A 9,901-nucleotide genomic window follows, 5' to 3' on the forward strand; every position below is an offset into this window, starting at 1 on the left:
TCCTGGGGGTTCAACCTGGTCTTGGGATGCTCTCCCGGAAGCTTCCCAGAGAAGGCAGGGATGTTTGAGGCGTCCCGGGCTCCCGACCCGGCCCCGTGGGATTCAGTGCACTAGGGCCGTTTCTCACACTTCTCTATCCCACCGTCTCTCCAGCTTTATGACTTGGGGAGGGGATCGGGAATGTCGCCCGCGCGCCCAGCCCCAGAGACGTCAGCGCCCTTTAGCCAACTGAGCGCGGTGGGGCGGGCTTGGGAGGCTCGGAACTCCGACGCTGGTAAGGGGACCGTGGGGAGGACAGTCACATCTGCCATGGTCGACAGAGGGGATATCAGGAACTGGTTGGGAGGAGTCAGAGTTTTGCACTCGGAGGGCGCCCCACACCCCGGTAGTAATTGCATCGCGGGGAAAGCACAGAACCTCAATCCTGCCGCACGCCCCGCCCACAGCATCCCTCGCGCTCCGCCTCCGAGGCTGCCCCGCCCCCTGCTAACCCCGCCTATAAAAGGGGCGTAGCGGAGCCCCACTAAACGCAGAGGGCCGGAGGCTGGGAACCGAAATTTTTCTGTGGCTCCTGCACTCAAGCGAGCCTCCGCCAGGATCTTTGCGTCTCCGGACCCGGCGTCACCTTGCACCCCCAAGTCCCTGTGTTTCCGTGTTCTCGCGCCCAGGCCACCGGGAAGGATGCGCTGTGCGTCGACAGCCGGAGCAGCCCTGGTGCTGTGCGCCGCCACCGCCGGGCTGCTGCGAGCACAGGGCCGCCCAGCGCCAGCTGAGCCACTGCCGCGCTTCGCGTCCTGGGACGAGGTGAATGTGCTGGCGCACGGGCTCCTGCAGCTCGGCCAAGGGCTGCGCGAGCACGTGGAGCGCACCCGGGGGCAGCTGGGCGCGCTAGAACGGCGTCTGGGCGCGTGCGGAGCCGCCTGCGAGGAGCCCAGGGCGTCCGCCGCGCCCCCTCACGTCTCAGCGAGTCTAGTCCCCCACGGCGAGGTCGCCCCTGAGACCCTCCGCAGCATGCAGGTACGTGCGCCCAGGGATGGTTGCCCGCGCTCCTACTGCTCTCATGCGGGTCTGGAAAGGTGTGGACGAAGGAGACATCCAGGGCTCCCTGAACTCTCCTGCCCAGGTGTCAAAGGAAGGACAGTTGAGTGGATGAATGGAGAGGTTGGCGGCGAAGGCCGGATCCTCATCAGGGTTTTCACACTCTCCTCAGATGCAGCTCAAGGCTCAAAACAGCAGGATTGAGCAACTCTTCCAGAAGGTAGCCCAGCAGCAGCGGCACCTGGAGAAGCAGCACCTGAGAATCCAGAATCTGCAGAGCCAGGTGCCGGATGTTTGCCCCAGGTGGGGAGGAAGCTGGACCTGTGTGGGTCTGGATGTGAAGCGGTGCAGGCTGGGCAGCCTGAGCCAGCCAGTCCTGACACCCGCCTCCCATCCTTTCCCAGGTGGGCCTCCTGGCCCCCATCCACCTTGGCCATGGCTTGACCCAGCCGGCCAGAAAGAAGAGGCTACCCAAGATGGCCCAGCTTGTTGGCCCTGTTCACAATATCAGCCACCTGCAAAGTGAGTGTCCAGCTCTTTGCTGTCCTCTGGCAGCTCCCCCTTCCACACACACACATACACCAGCAATACCTGTACCTCTGCTTGTCACAATCACCTTACTGAGGAGAGAGATCCTGGCCCTGGGTCCCTGGAAGCTCTGGTGAAGGGCTGACAGGGACAACCCCCTCCTCAGCTCTGTCCTCGCCCACCCCACCCATCTTTCAGATGGGCCAGTGGGATTTGCCCCAAAGCCTTGCTGGCCACTAATAAAGCAGAGGTTGGGCAAGAGGACCTAAGAGGAACTTGAGCTGCAGGGGCATGCGGAAGGGGGTGGTGCAGCTCAGACACCTCCCTGTAGTTTGGAACCTTTTAGGAGGGCTCCATGGTGGACAGGAGGGTGTCAGGGAGTGTGGAGTGCTCATGGCGTAAATAGCGAATGCTTACCCAGGAGAGGAGTACTGAGGTTTGGGCCCCCCCACCCCAGTCTCTTGGAGTGTGGATCTAGGAAGGGGAGCGGGGCAGGGCACCCCTATCTCTCTGGCCAGACACATTCACTCCTGTGTCTCTGGCAAATCCAGGGCTCTTGACCTGCACACAAGGTCCCTCACTACTCTCTTGGCCCTGAAGTGCCTGATCACCCCCACTTCCCATCCCCCCACTCCCACAGAGAGCTGGCCTTTGCCACCATCTGGAGTTTTGGGTCCTTTATTGTGCATGCCTGAAGTTGCCCCAAATCTCCAACCAAAGCATGTCTGTGTATAATACAGACTGCCAGCGCCCCATGTCTCTGCCGTACGCATAGTTCACAGCCTCAGACCCAGTTGACTTCTCTCTGGCCCTCCAACCCTGTCACCCATTCTGGCGTCTGTGGTTGTCTGCAGCCAATGGTGAAAGTTTGGATCCCCACTTCACACCCTTAAGCTGGTTGCTGGCTTCCAGCCCTCTAGTTTTGAGGGCTCTCCCCACCCCATCCCAGGTCCAGTACACCCTTCCAAACCGCTGTTCTGGGATGAGGGACATCTGGGGGAGGCCAGCAGGCATAGGTCCGGCTGGAGGAATGTGGAGGGAATTGGAGGGCAGGATGTGTGGGTTTGGGGACTCCCAGACTCTCTCCTCGCCAAGTAGGGGAAAGTTCAGAGCTGGAGAGAGAAACAGCTGGTGTTAATAGAAGCCACATTGGTGGTTTGGCCCCGGGCCTGTTCTGATTGGAAGAGAGGGAAGTAGGGGAAAGAGCAGCTGCTGTGGGGGCCGGAAAGTGTCTCCAGGCACTCCAGGCCCGCCCCCACCTCTGCTGCAGTGCAGACACACTTACCCCTCAGGGCTTTTACCTCCCCCGAGTGACCTTTCCCCTACTTTTTTTGCTGGGCTGGGGGTGGAGACTTACCTAGCTTAGGGACCCTAGCCATCCCTCCCTCCTTTGCTCTAACATTCAACTCCCCCCTCATACCTGGGACTCCAGGCAGGGTCTCTGTCCCCACAAACCCCATCCAGGCCTGATCCTAATCCCCACTAGACAAAGGAGAGCCTGTCCAGTTCATCTCAGCTCTTGTCTACCTGCCACCCTCCCCCAGGTCCAGCTCCTGCAATCATTCATTCATCAATCATTCATTTCTTGAATCTTTATTGAACATCTGCTGTGGGCTAGGATCAGCCTGGGCACCAGTGCCAGGCTGTGGGTCAACAGTGCTCCTTGTCCCCGGCCTCATGGAGTCCTAATTCAGGGGAGGGAGTGGGGGAGAGACTGCCAGATGACACCGGTGTTAGGAATGGGATGTCCTCCATGCCTTTTTCTAGGTGTCTGGCCTGGTCTCGGGGTCAGTGATTCCTTCCAGAAGCTGGGACCTTTAGAATGAGACAGAAAAAGGTGTGAGGGAAGGGGGTCTTAGACAGAAGGACCAGCATGTACAAAAGCCTTGTGGCACGAGAGTGTGTGGAATAAGGAAGGCCGTGTGGCCAGAGGGTAGGCACGCAGTGTGGGAAGTGGAAGGACGAGTGCTCGGACCAGTCCTGGGGCACCTTGTAGGCAGTGCCGAGGAAGGTCATGGGAAGCCACGGGAGACTTTAGGCAAGTGGAAGTGGTGGTCGTGAACTCAGGACTGCCCCCTCACGTACCTGTTGCCTGCTACCCAGACTCTAGATATGGCTGTTTCCTGAGACCCTCAGGAGTGCTCTCTGCTTCAGTCTCCCCACGTCTCTGCCCTGCAGGGCTGCCCAGGGACTGCCAAGAGCTGTTTGAAGATGGAGAACGGCAAAGCGGACTGTTCCGGATCCAGCCTCGGGGGTCCCTGCCTTTCCTGGTTAATTGTAAGATGAGCTCAGGTAGGATGTGTTGGCCCACCAGGGCGCCCCGAATATCATGAGTCCTGTGGTCTTTCGGTCAAATGCAGCCCACCTCACTCTCTCGTTCCCACTCCTTTTCCCGTTGGGTCCTGGGGGAGCAAAATTCTAGGCTGAGCCCCCAGCCTGCTGGCCGGCCTACCGTATTCCTTCCTTTGACCGCCTTCCTCCAGTCCTGCTGGGATGAATGGAGGGAGCATTGCCCTCCCTGGGTTTGTAGGTGGCTCGGGGTTTGAGAGCCAGATGGAGGAGTCAGGGTCCCCTGTCAGAAGGGTCCTCCTGGTGACCTTGTACCTCTCTGGGCAGATGGAGGCTGGACTATAATTCAGAGGCGCCAGGATGGCTCTGTGGACTTCAACCAGCCCTGGGAAGCCTACAAGGCTGGCTTCGGAGATCCCCAAGGTGGGTATTTCCAGAGGTCTGGAGGCATGGGGGGTAGAGGGGCCTGGAGGCGGATTTCCATCTTACTGATCAGCCTCTCCCACTGTAGGAGAGTTCTGGCTGGGCTTGGAGAAAGTGCACTTGATCTTGGGGGGCCGCGGCAGCCGCCTGGCCGTGCAGCTGCAGGACTGGGAAGGCAATGCCGAGTCGCTGCAATTCCCTGTCCACCTGGGTGGCGAGGACACGGCCTATAGCCTGCAGCTCACTGCACCCGTGGCCAGCAAGCTGGGTGCCACCACGGTCATGCCCAACGGCCTTTCCCTTCCCTTCTCCACTTGGGATCAGGACCACGACCTCCGTGGGGACAAGAACTGTGCCAAGAGCCTCTCTGGTGAGCAAGTTCTGTCCCTGTTCGTCTTGACTGCTGGGGCCTCCCATCCCTGCCTTTCTGCTTCCCTGCCCTTCCTTCGACCCTTCCTTCCATCCATTCCCTTCTTCACCTTACTTGCTGTGTGCCCTTTGGTAACTGATTTAACTTCTCCCACCTTCAGTTTAAAATGGGTGTAACCACAGTGCCCACTCCATAGGATTATTATGAAAATTCAATGAGGTGACATTTGTGGGATGGTGGCTGGCATGTGGCAAAGCTACCAAGGGAAACCCGATCTTGTTCTAATGAAATCAGAGGCAGAGCCTGGGCCTTGTGAAGTGAAACACATCAAACTGCCCTTTGGTGGGTCAAACAATGATGGAATACTGATCGTTTCATATGGCTCAATTTAATATAAATTGATGAAGTCATGGAAAGTGTTTTAGGAGTGTAGGCTATGTGCCAGGTGCAGATAAGTAACTTTGCCACGCTCACAGAACCTCAGAGGCCCTGAGGTTTCTCCTTCACAACCTGGGGTTCTTCAGAACACAGTTTGATAAGCACTGTCAAATCTTTCCCATCTAAAGCATATAAAGTCCAATGCCTAGCCTCATCCCCATCCCAGCCCCAGTGGAGGCCCAAGGACTCCGCCTGACCATGTTCCATTTTTTCTGACCCTGGCAGGTGGCTGGTGGTTCGGTACCTGTGGCCACTCCAACCTTAACGGCCAGTACTTCCACTCCATCCCCCAGCAGCGGCAGCAGCGTAAGAAGGGCATCTTCTGGAAGACGTGGCGGGGCCGCTACTATCCGCTGCAGGCCACTACCATGCTGATCCAGCCAACAGTGGCCAAAGCAGCCTCCTAGCCTCCTCACTGGGGCCTGGTCCCAGGCTCCTAGAGGACAGTGACTCTGACTCTGGTCTAGCATGTTGCCACTCCCTGCCTGGACAGAGGCTCCGGGCAGGGGCCATCTGGAGCCTCATGGACAGAGAAGAAGCCCATGTCTGGAAAGGCCCCCTTTCTGAGTGGGAGGCTGTCTGTGATACCCTCTGAGAAGGACAGAACTGTAAGGCTGCAGGGCACAGACCCCAGAAGCATCGGACCAAGGGGCATTGAGACCTGTTCCTCACCTGCCCGAGGAATGGTGGGACACAGAGGGACCACTCGAGGGCAGCCAGGCCAGCCCTCAATGGCAGATTCAGTCATATTGACTGGCTGGGGACCCGGCTCCCATGGGCCCAGACGCCCTCATGGTGCTATCGTATGTGAGTGCTGTGGGACGAGCCAGTGACGGTGGTGCCTGGGCAGATCTCGCACAGTTCTTGGAATAAAAGCAACCTCAGAACATTTGGTTCTTTGTCCTTCAACTTGTTTTAACAAGTAGACAGTTTCAAAGTCCACTTAAACGTGTTCCCAGGGTAGAGGGTGAACTTTCATCTGAAGACAAACACTAGTTATTCCTACCACCTATGACAACTGATTTTAATTTTCTTCATGTGTTATTTTGTGATGAGTATCATTTTTAAAATTAGAAGACCCTCATTCAATCCTTCTGGAAGTGGGTAATAGAGAAAATGAGAACTCCTTCTTGACCATACTTATGCATATGAATCACGATTAACTTTTCTGTGTCCCACCAGCTGATAGAAATACGTGAATTGCATGTTTAATTTCATTTTTTCTAGCAGTCACATTTCTATTTTTTATTTTATTTATTATATATATATTTTTAGGCGAGGCAACCATTGGTTGACCTCACAGATTGCAAGGACCTTGTCAGCTTACAATCTCTTATTTTTTTTATTTTTTACACCTACAGCACCTGGTCTTCCTGGGTGGTCTCCCATCCAAGTACTAACCGGGCCTGACCCTGCTTAGCTTCCGAGATCAGACGGGATCTGGCTTGTTCAGGGTGGCATGGCTGTAGACTTAGCAGTCACATTTTTAAAAAGTAAAAAACAGGTGAAATGAATTTTAGAAATACATTTTATGAACGCGGTATATCAAAAATATTACCATTTCAACATGTGTGATCGATATAAAATTTATTAATGAGATCTTTGATATTGCTTTTTTGTCCTGAGTCTTTGGGATTGTTATATATTTTACGCTTAGGGCCCATCTCAATTTGGACCAACCATATTACAAGGACTCAATAGTCGCAGGGGCCATTGGTCACTGTTTTTGGATAGCACGGCTCTGTGGTGTACATTAATGTAGTATTTTGGGTAAACTCTTAACATTTTTGCCATATCTGCATAAGTTTTCTTTTAAATTGGCTTTAAAATATATAAATTCAACTAATATTATTTGAGCACCCACTACATGCCAAGCCCTGTACTCTGTGTTTAAGATAATCTAGTGAGAGAAATCCCTGCATGCACCAAGATTACTTTCAAAACCGCTCCTATTACAGATCGGGTGACCCTTCATTAATGGTCCGAACCGAGACACTTGAGAGTGAAAGGGGGTGTGCTGTTAATAATTAAGTCAAGTGACAGATGTAAAGCTCTGTGGCTTCAGTTACTGCATCTTGAAAATGGGAATGGTTCTGGTAATCCACCCTCCCTCACACACCCCTTCCTGTTCTCCTGATGCTGTGAGGATTTCAGGATTTCATGTAGTATTACGTGAACAGAACTCAGAACAGTGTCTGGCTCATGGTGAGCACTAAATATAAACATTAGCCATCCTTACTAACACTATTATTACTCTGAGTCAGGCTGGGAGGAGAGCACGACACAAGAGAAAAGGCTTCATGAGTGGCTTTTGAGTCAGTTTACAGAAGATGAAAATTCTACAAAATGGGGGAGGAGGATGGCATTCCAGGAAAAGGGCACTGAGAGCAAAAGCTTAGTGGCCTGGGCAGGAAGTGCAGCTCTGTCTGGGAAACCAGTGCACAGCCCCACCTGGGGGTAGCAAGGCGCAGGGAGCTGGGTGGTGAATGGGGGTGGGGCGGGCAGGGGGTTGGTGGGAATGTGCGGGGCCTTAAGCCAACAGGCCAGGAGCATGCTGACAAAGGCCGGAGGGTCCGCCCTGGTCTGGCTTCCGGCCTCACCTTTTTGCTTAATCTCATCTTTGGCCCTTGGACCCCACTCTCCAGCTGATGCAGGACAGGGCAAATTTCCCCAAGTGGGTGGAGACCAAGCCCTGCACTGAGAGGATTCTTTGGCAGAGACTGTAGAAAGAATTCAACACACATGCCAAAGTTAGGGTCAAAAGGAAAGATCATTAAAGAAGGAGAAAAGCAAAGACTAGAGAAAGCAAAGACGAAAACCCAAGACAAGGAAAAAAGCCCCAAGTGTCAAGAGATACAGTTTGTGTATCATTCTCTAGTTCCTGAGAGTTATAGACTTTGTTTACCCATTTCCTTTGATATGGACGAACAGTGAGGAAAGAGAAGTGTGAAAGGCCTGCTGACAGTTCTCAGCCTTTAATCCATAGGTTCCCTATGGTTTTAACCATAGGAAATGAACGATTTTATTTGTGTGAGGTAGTTACTTAAAGACTCTGTTTTTTCTGTTTCCCCTTTCACAGATATGGGAAATGAGTTGTTAGTAATCCCAGCAGAAATCTTCCTTTGTTCTGCAAGTGTCCATCTGGCCTGGCCACAGAACTGTCTGTAAATGTAGCTTGATTTAACATTTAGTTCTCTTGCCTCCTCCCTACATTACAGCCAAGGCCTCCTTGCTGTTCAGACACATCAGGCTCTCGCTCTCTCTTTCTCTCACTTGCTGTTTCCTCTGCCTGAAATACTGTTTCTACTATTTCCTCCCCCACCCATAGACTCAGTGCAAATGCCACCTCCTCCAGGAAGCTTTCTCTGCCTCCAGAAGGAAGTCCGCTATCTCATAACCCAGGTTATTCACCTCTTTGCACACCTACCATTCTAAAACTTTTGTGCATGTTGTTTACTTGCTTTTTGTCTTCCTGCCTCCACTAGACGGTCAGCTCCATGAAGGCTTAGATTTCACCTTGTTCAGTGGTGCGCCCCCAGCTTCTAAAGCACTGTTAGTAGGTACTTAGTAAATGCTTATTAAAGGAAGAACTAAAAGATTTTTAAGCAGTGGAGGAAGACGATCTGACTTATGTTTTAAAAGCCTTCCTCTGACTGCTGTGGGAAGAACAGAGTGTGCAGGTGTGGGTAGAGAAGGCAGATCTGGGGGTAGACAGGCAACTGCATAGGTCCAGGGAGTGATGATGGGGCCAGTGTCGGGGTGGTGGCAGTGGAGGGGGTAAGGGGTAAGAAGTGGTCAGAAATTTAGGAGGAAAGAGGGACAGGAAAAGGCCATTGAGGGCGGGGAAGGGAGGCAGGGGCAGAGAAGTAAAGGATGAGGAGAGAAAAGCACTACCTATGGTTTCGATGACGGGTGGTGTGGGGATGGAGACATAGGAGGGGGAAAGAGTCCAAATTAGTGTCTGGAACTCCTGATGGACATCCTCCAGGAATGAGGTCTAGGAAGCAATATTAATTACTGGCACACAAACTCTGTGCTTACATTAGCCATCACATATCAAATATTTGAGCATTGGGAACACAGCAGTGATTGCTACACAGGCTCTGCCCTCATGGGACTGATAATTCTGTTGACTTGGGATAGAAACTAAGCAGATTAATGGATCAAAAAAATACATACTTTAAGATTAGGTAATGATAAATCCGGGGGTGGAGGGGGGGTGTATGTGTATGAGTAATAAAACAGAGTAAGGGACAAAAAATGGGAGATCATGTTGGACAGAGACTTAGTCCCAGTAAAGAGTTACAAATATTTGTTAAACAAAGACTTAACGACAGAAAGTGGATGGTTGATTTAGTATGTGTTTAGAGAAATGATCTACAGATAACCTCACAGGTTTCCATGAGGTGAGTTTCTTTCCTGTTACACACAGGGTAGCTGAGGCAGAGGGTTAACCTAATGAGTTACCAAAAATAGGGATGAAAACTGCAACGGGAGACGAGAAGGGACCTCTAGGTGGAAAAGCCGCACAGAGGCCCCTGGAAACGGTCATTAGTGACGGGCGAGAGAGAGAGAGAGAGAGAGAGGGGACTCCAAGTGGCATGCACTGACCCATGACGTCATCAGGACGTTAACTCGCGTAACATCACCTGGACGTAGCTCCATTTCCCTTCACCGACAGGTCCTCTGTTAGTTCGGGACAGTCTGAATCAAGCCTCTCATTGGTTACTTGCTCCGTCAATTCGTTTTATTCTTCCAGTCTTCCGCTCCGCCTTCCTGAGCCCGCCTCTGATAGGCTGACGCGGCCGTCACTTC

At 52.9% G+C, this 9,901-nt stretch overlaps 1 protein-coding gene, 1 long non-coding RNA gene and 1 pseudogene across 2 annotated transcripts; 1 reads left to right on the forward strand and 2 right to left on the reverse strand.

The window, feature by feature from the left end:
• Nucleotides 1-519: 519 nt before the first annotated feature.
• ANGPTL4 (angiopoietin like 4) lies at nucleotides 520-5,978 on the forward strand. The gene is made up of 7 exons (XM_011383284.2): nucleotides 520-1,017; nucleotides 1,211-1,321; nucleotides 1,443-1,560; nucleotides 3,745-3,858; nucleotides 4,183-4,278; nucleotides 4,367-4,648; nucleotides 5,312-5,978. The coding sequence occupies exons 1-7, from the start codon at nucleotides 682-684 to the stop codon at nucleotides 5,491-5,493; spliced, it is 1,239 nt and encodes a 412-aa protein (XP_011381586.1). The 5' UTR covers nucleotides 520-681; the 3' UTR covers nucleotides 5,494-5,978.
• On the reverse strand, nucleotides 3,144-9,900 carry LOC111732974. The gene is made up of 2 exons (XR_002777776.1): nucleotides 9,698-9,900; nucleotides 3,144-3,381 (listed from the first exon to the last, which is right to left on the reverse strand). It is a non-coding gene; the product is annotated as an uncharacterized LOC111732974 (long non-coding RNA).
• On the reverse strand, nucleotides 6,439-6,557 carry LOC111732986 (annotated as a pseudogene).
• Nucleotide 9,901: the final 1 nt, after the last annotated feature.

Source organism: Pteropus vampyrus, unplaced genomic scaffold (assembly GCF_000151845.1).
Source record: "Pteropus vampyrus isolate Shadow unplaced genomic scaffold, Pvam_2.0 Scaffold510, whole genome shotgun sequence".
Taxonomy (NCBI): domain Eukaryota; kingdom Metazoa; phylum Chordata; class Mammalia; order Chiroptera; family Pteropodidae; genus Pteropus; species Pteropus vampyrus.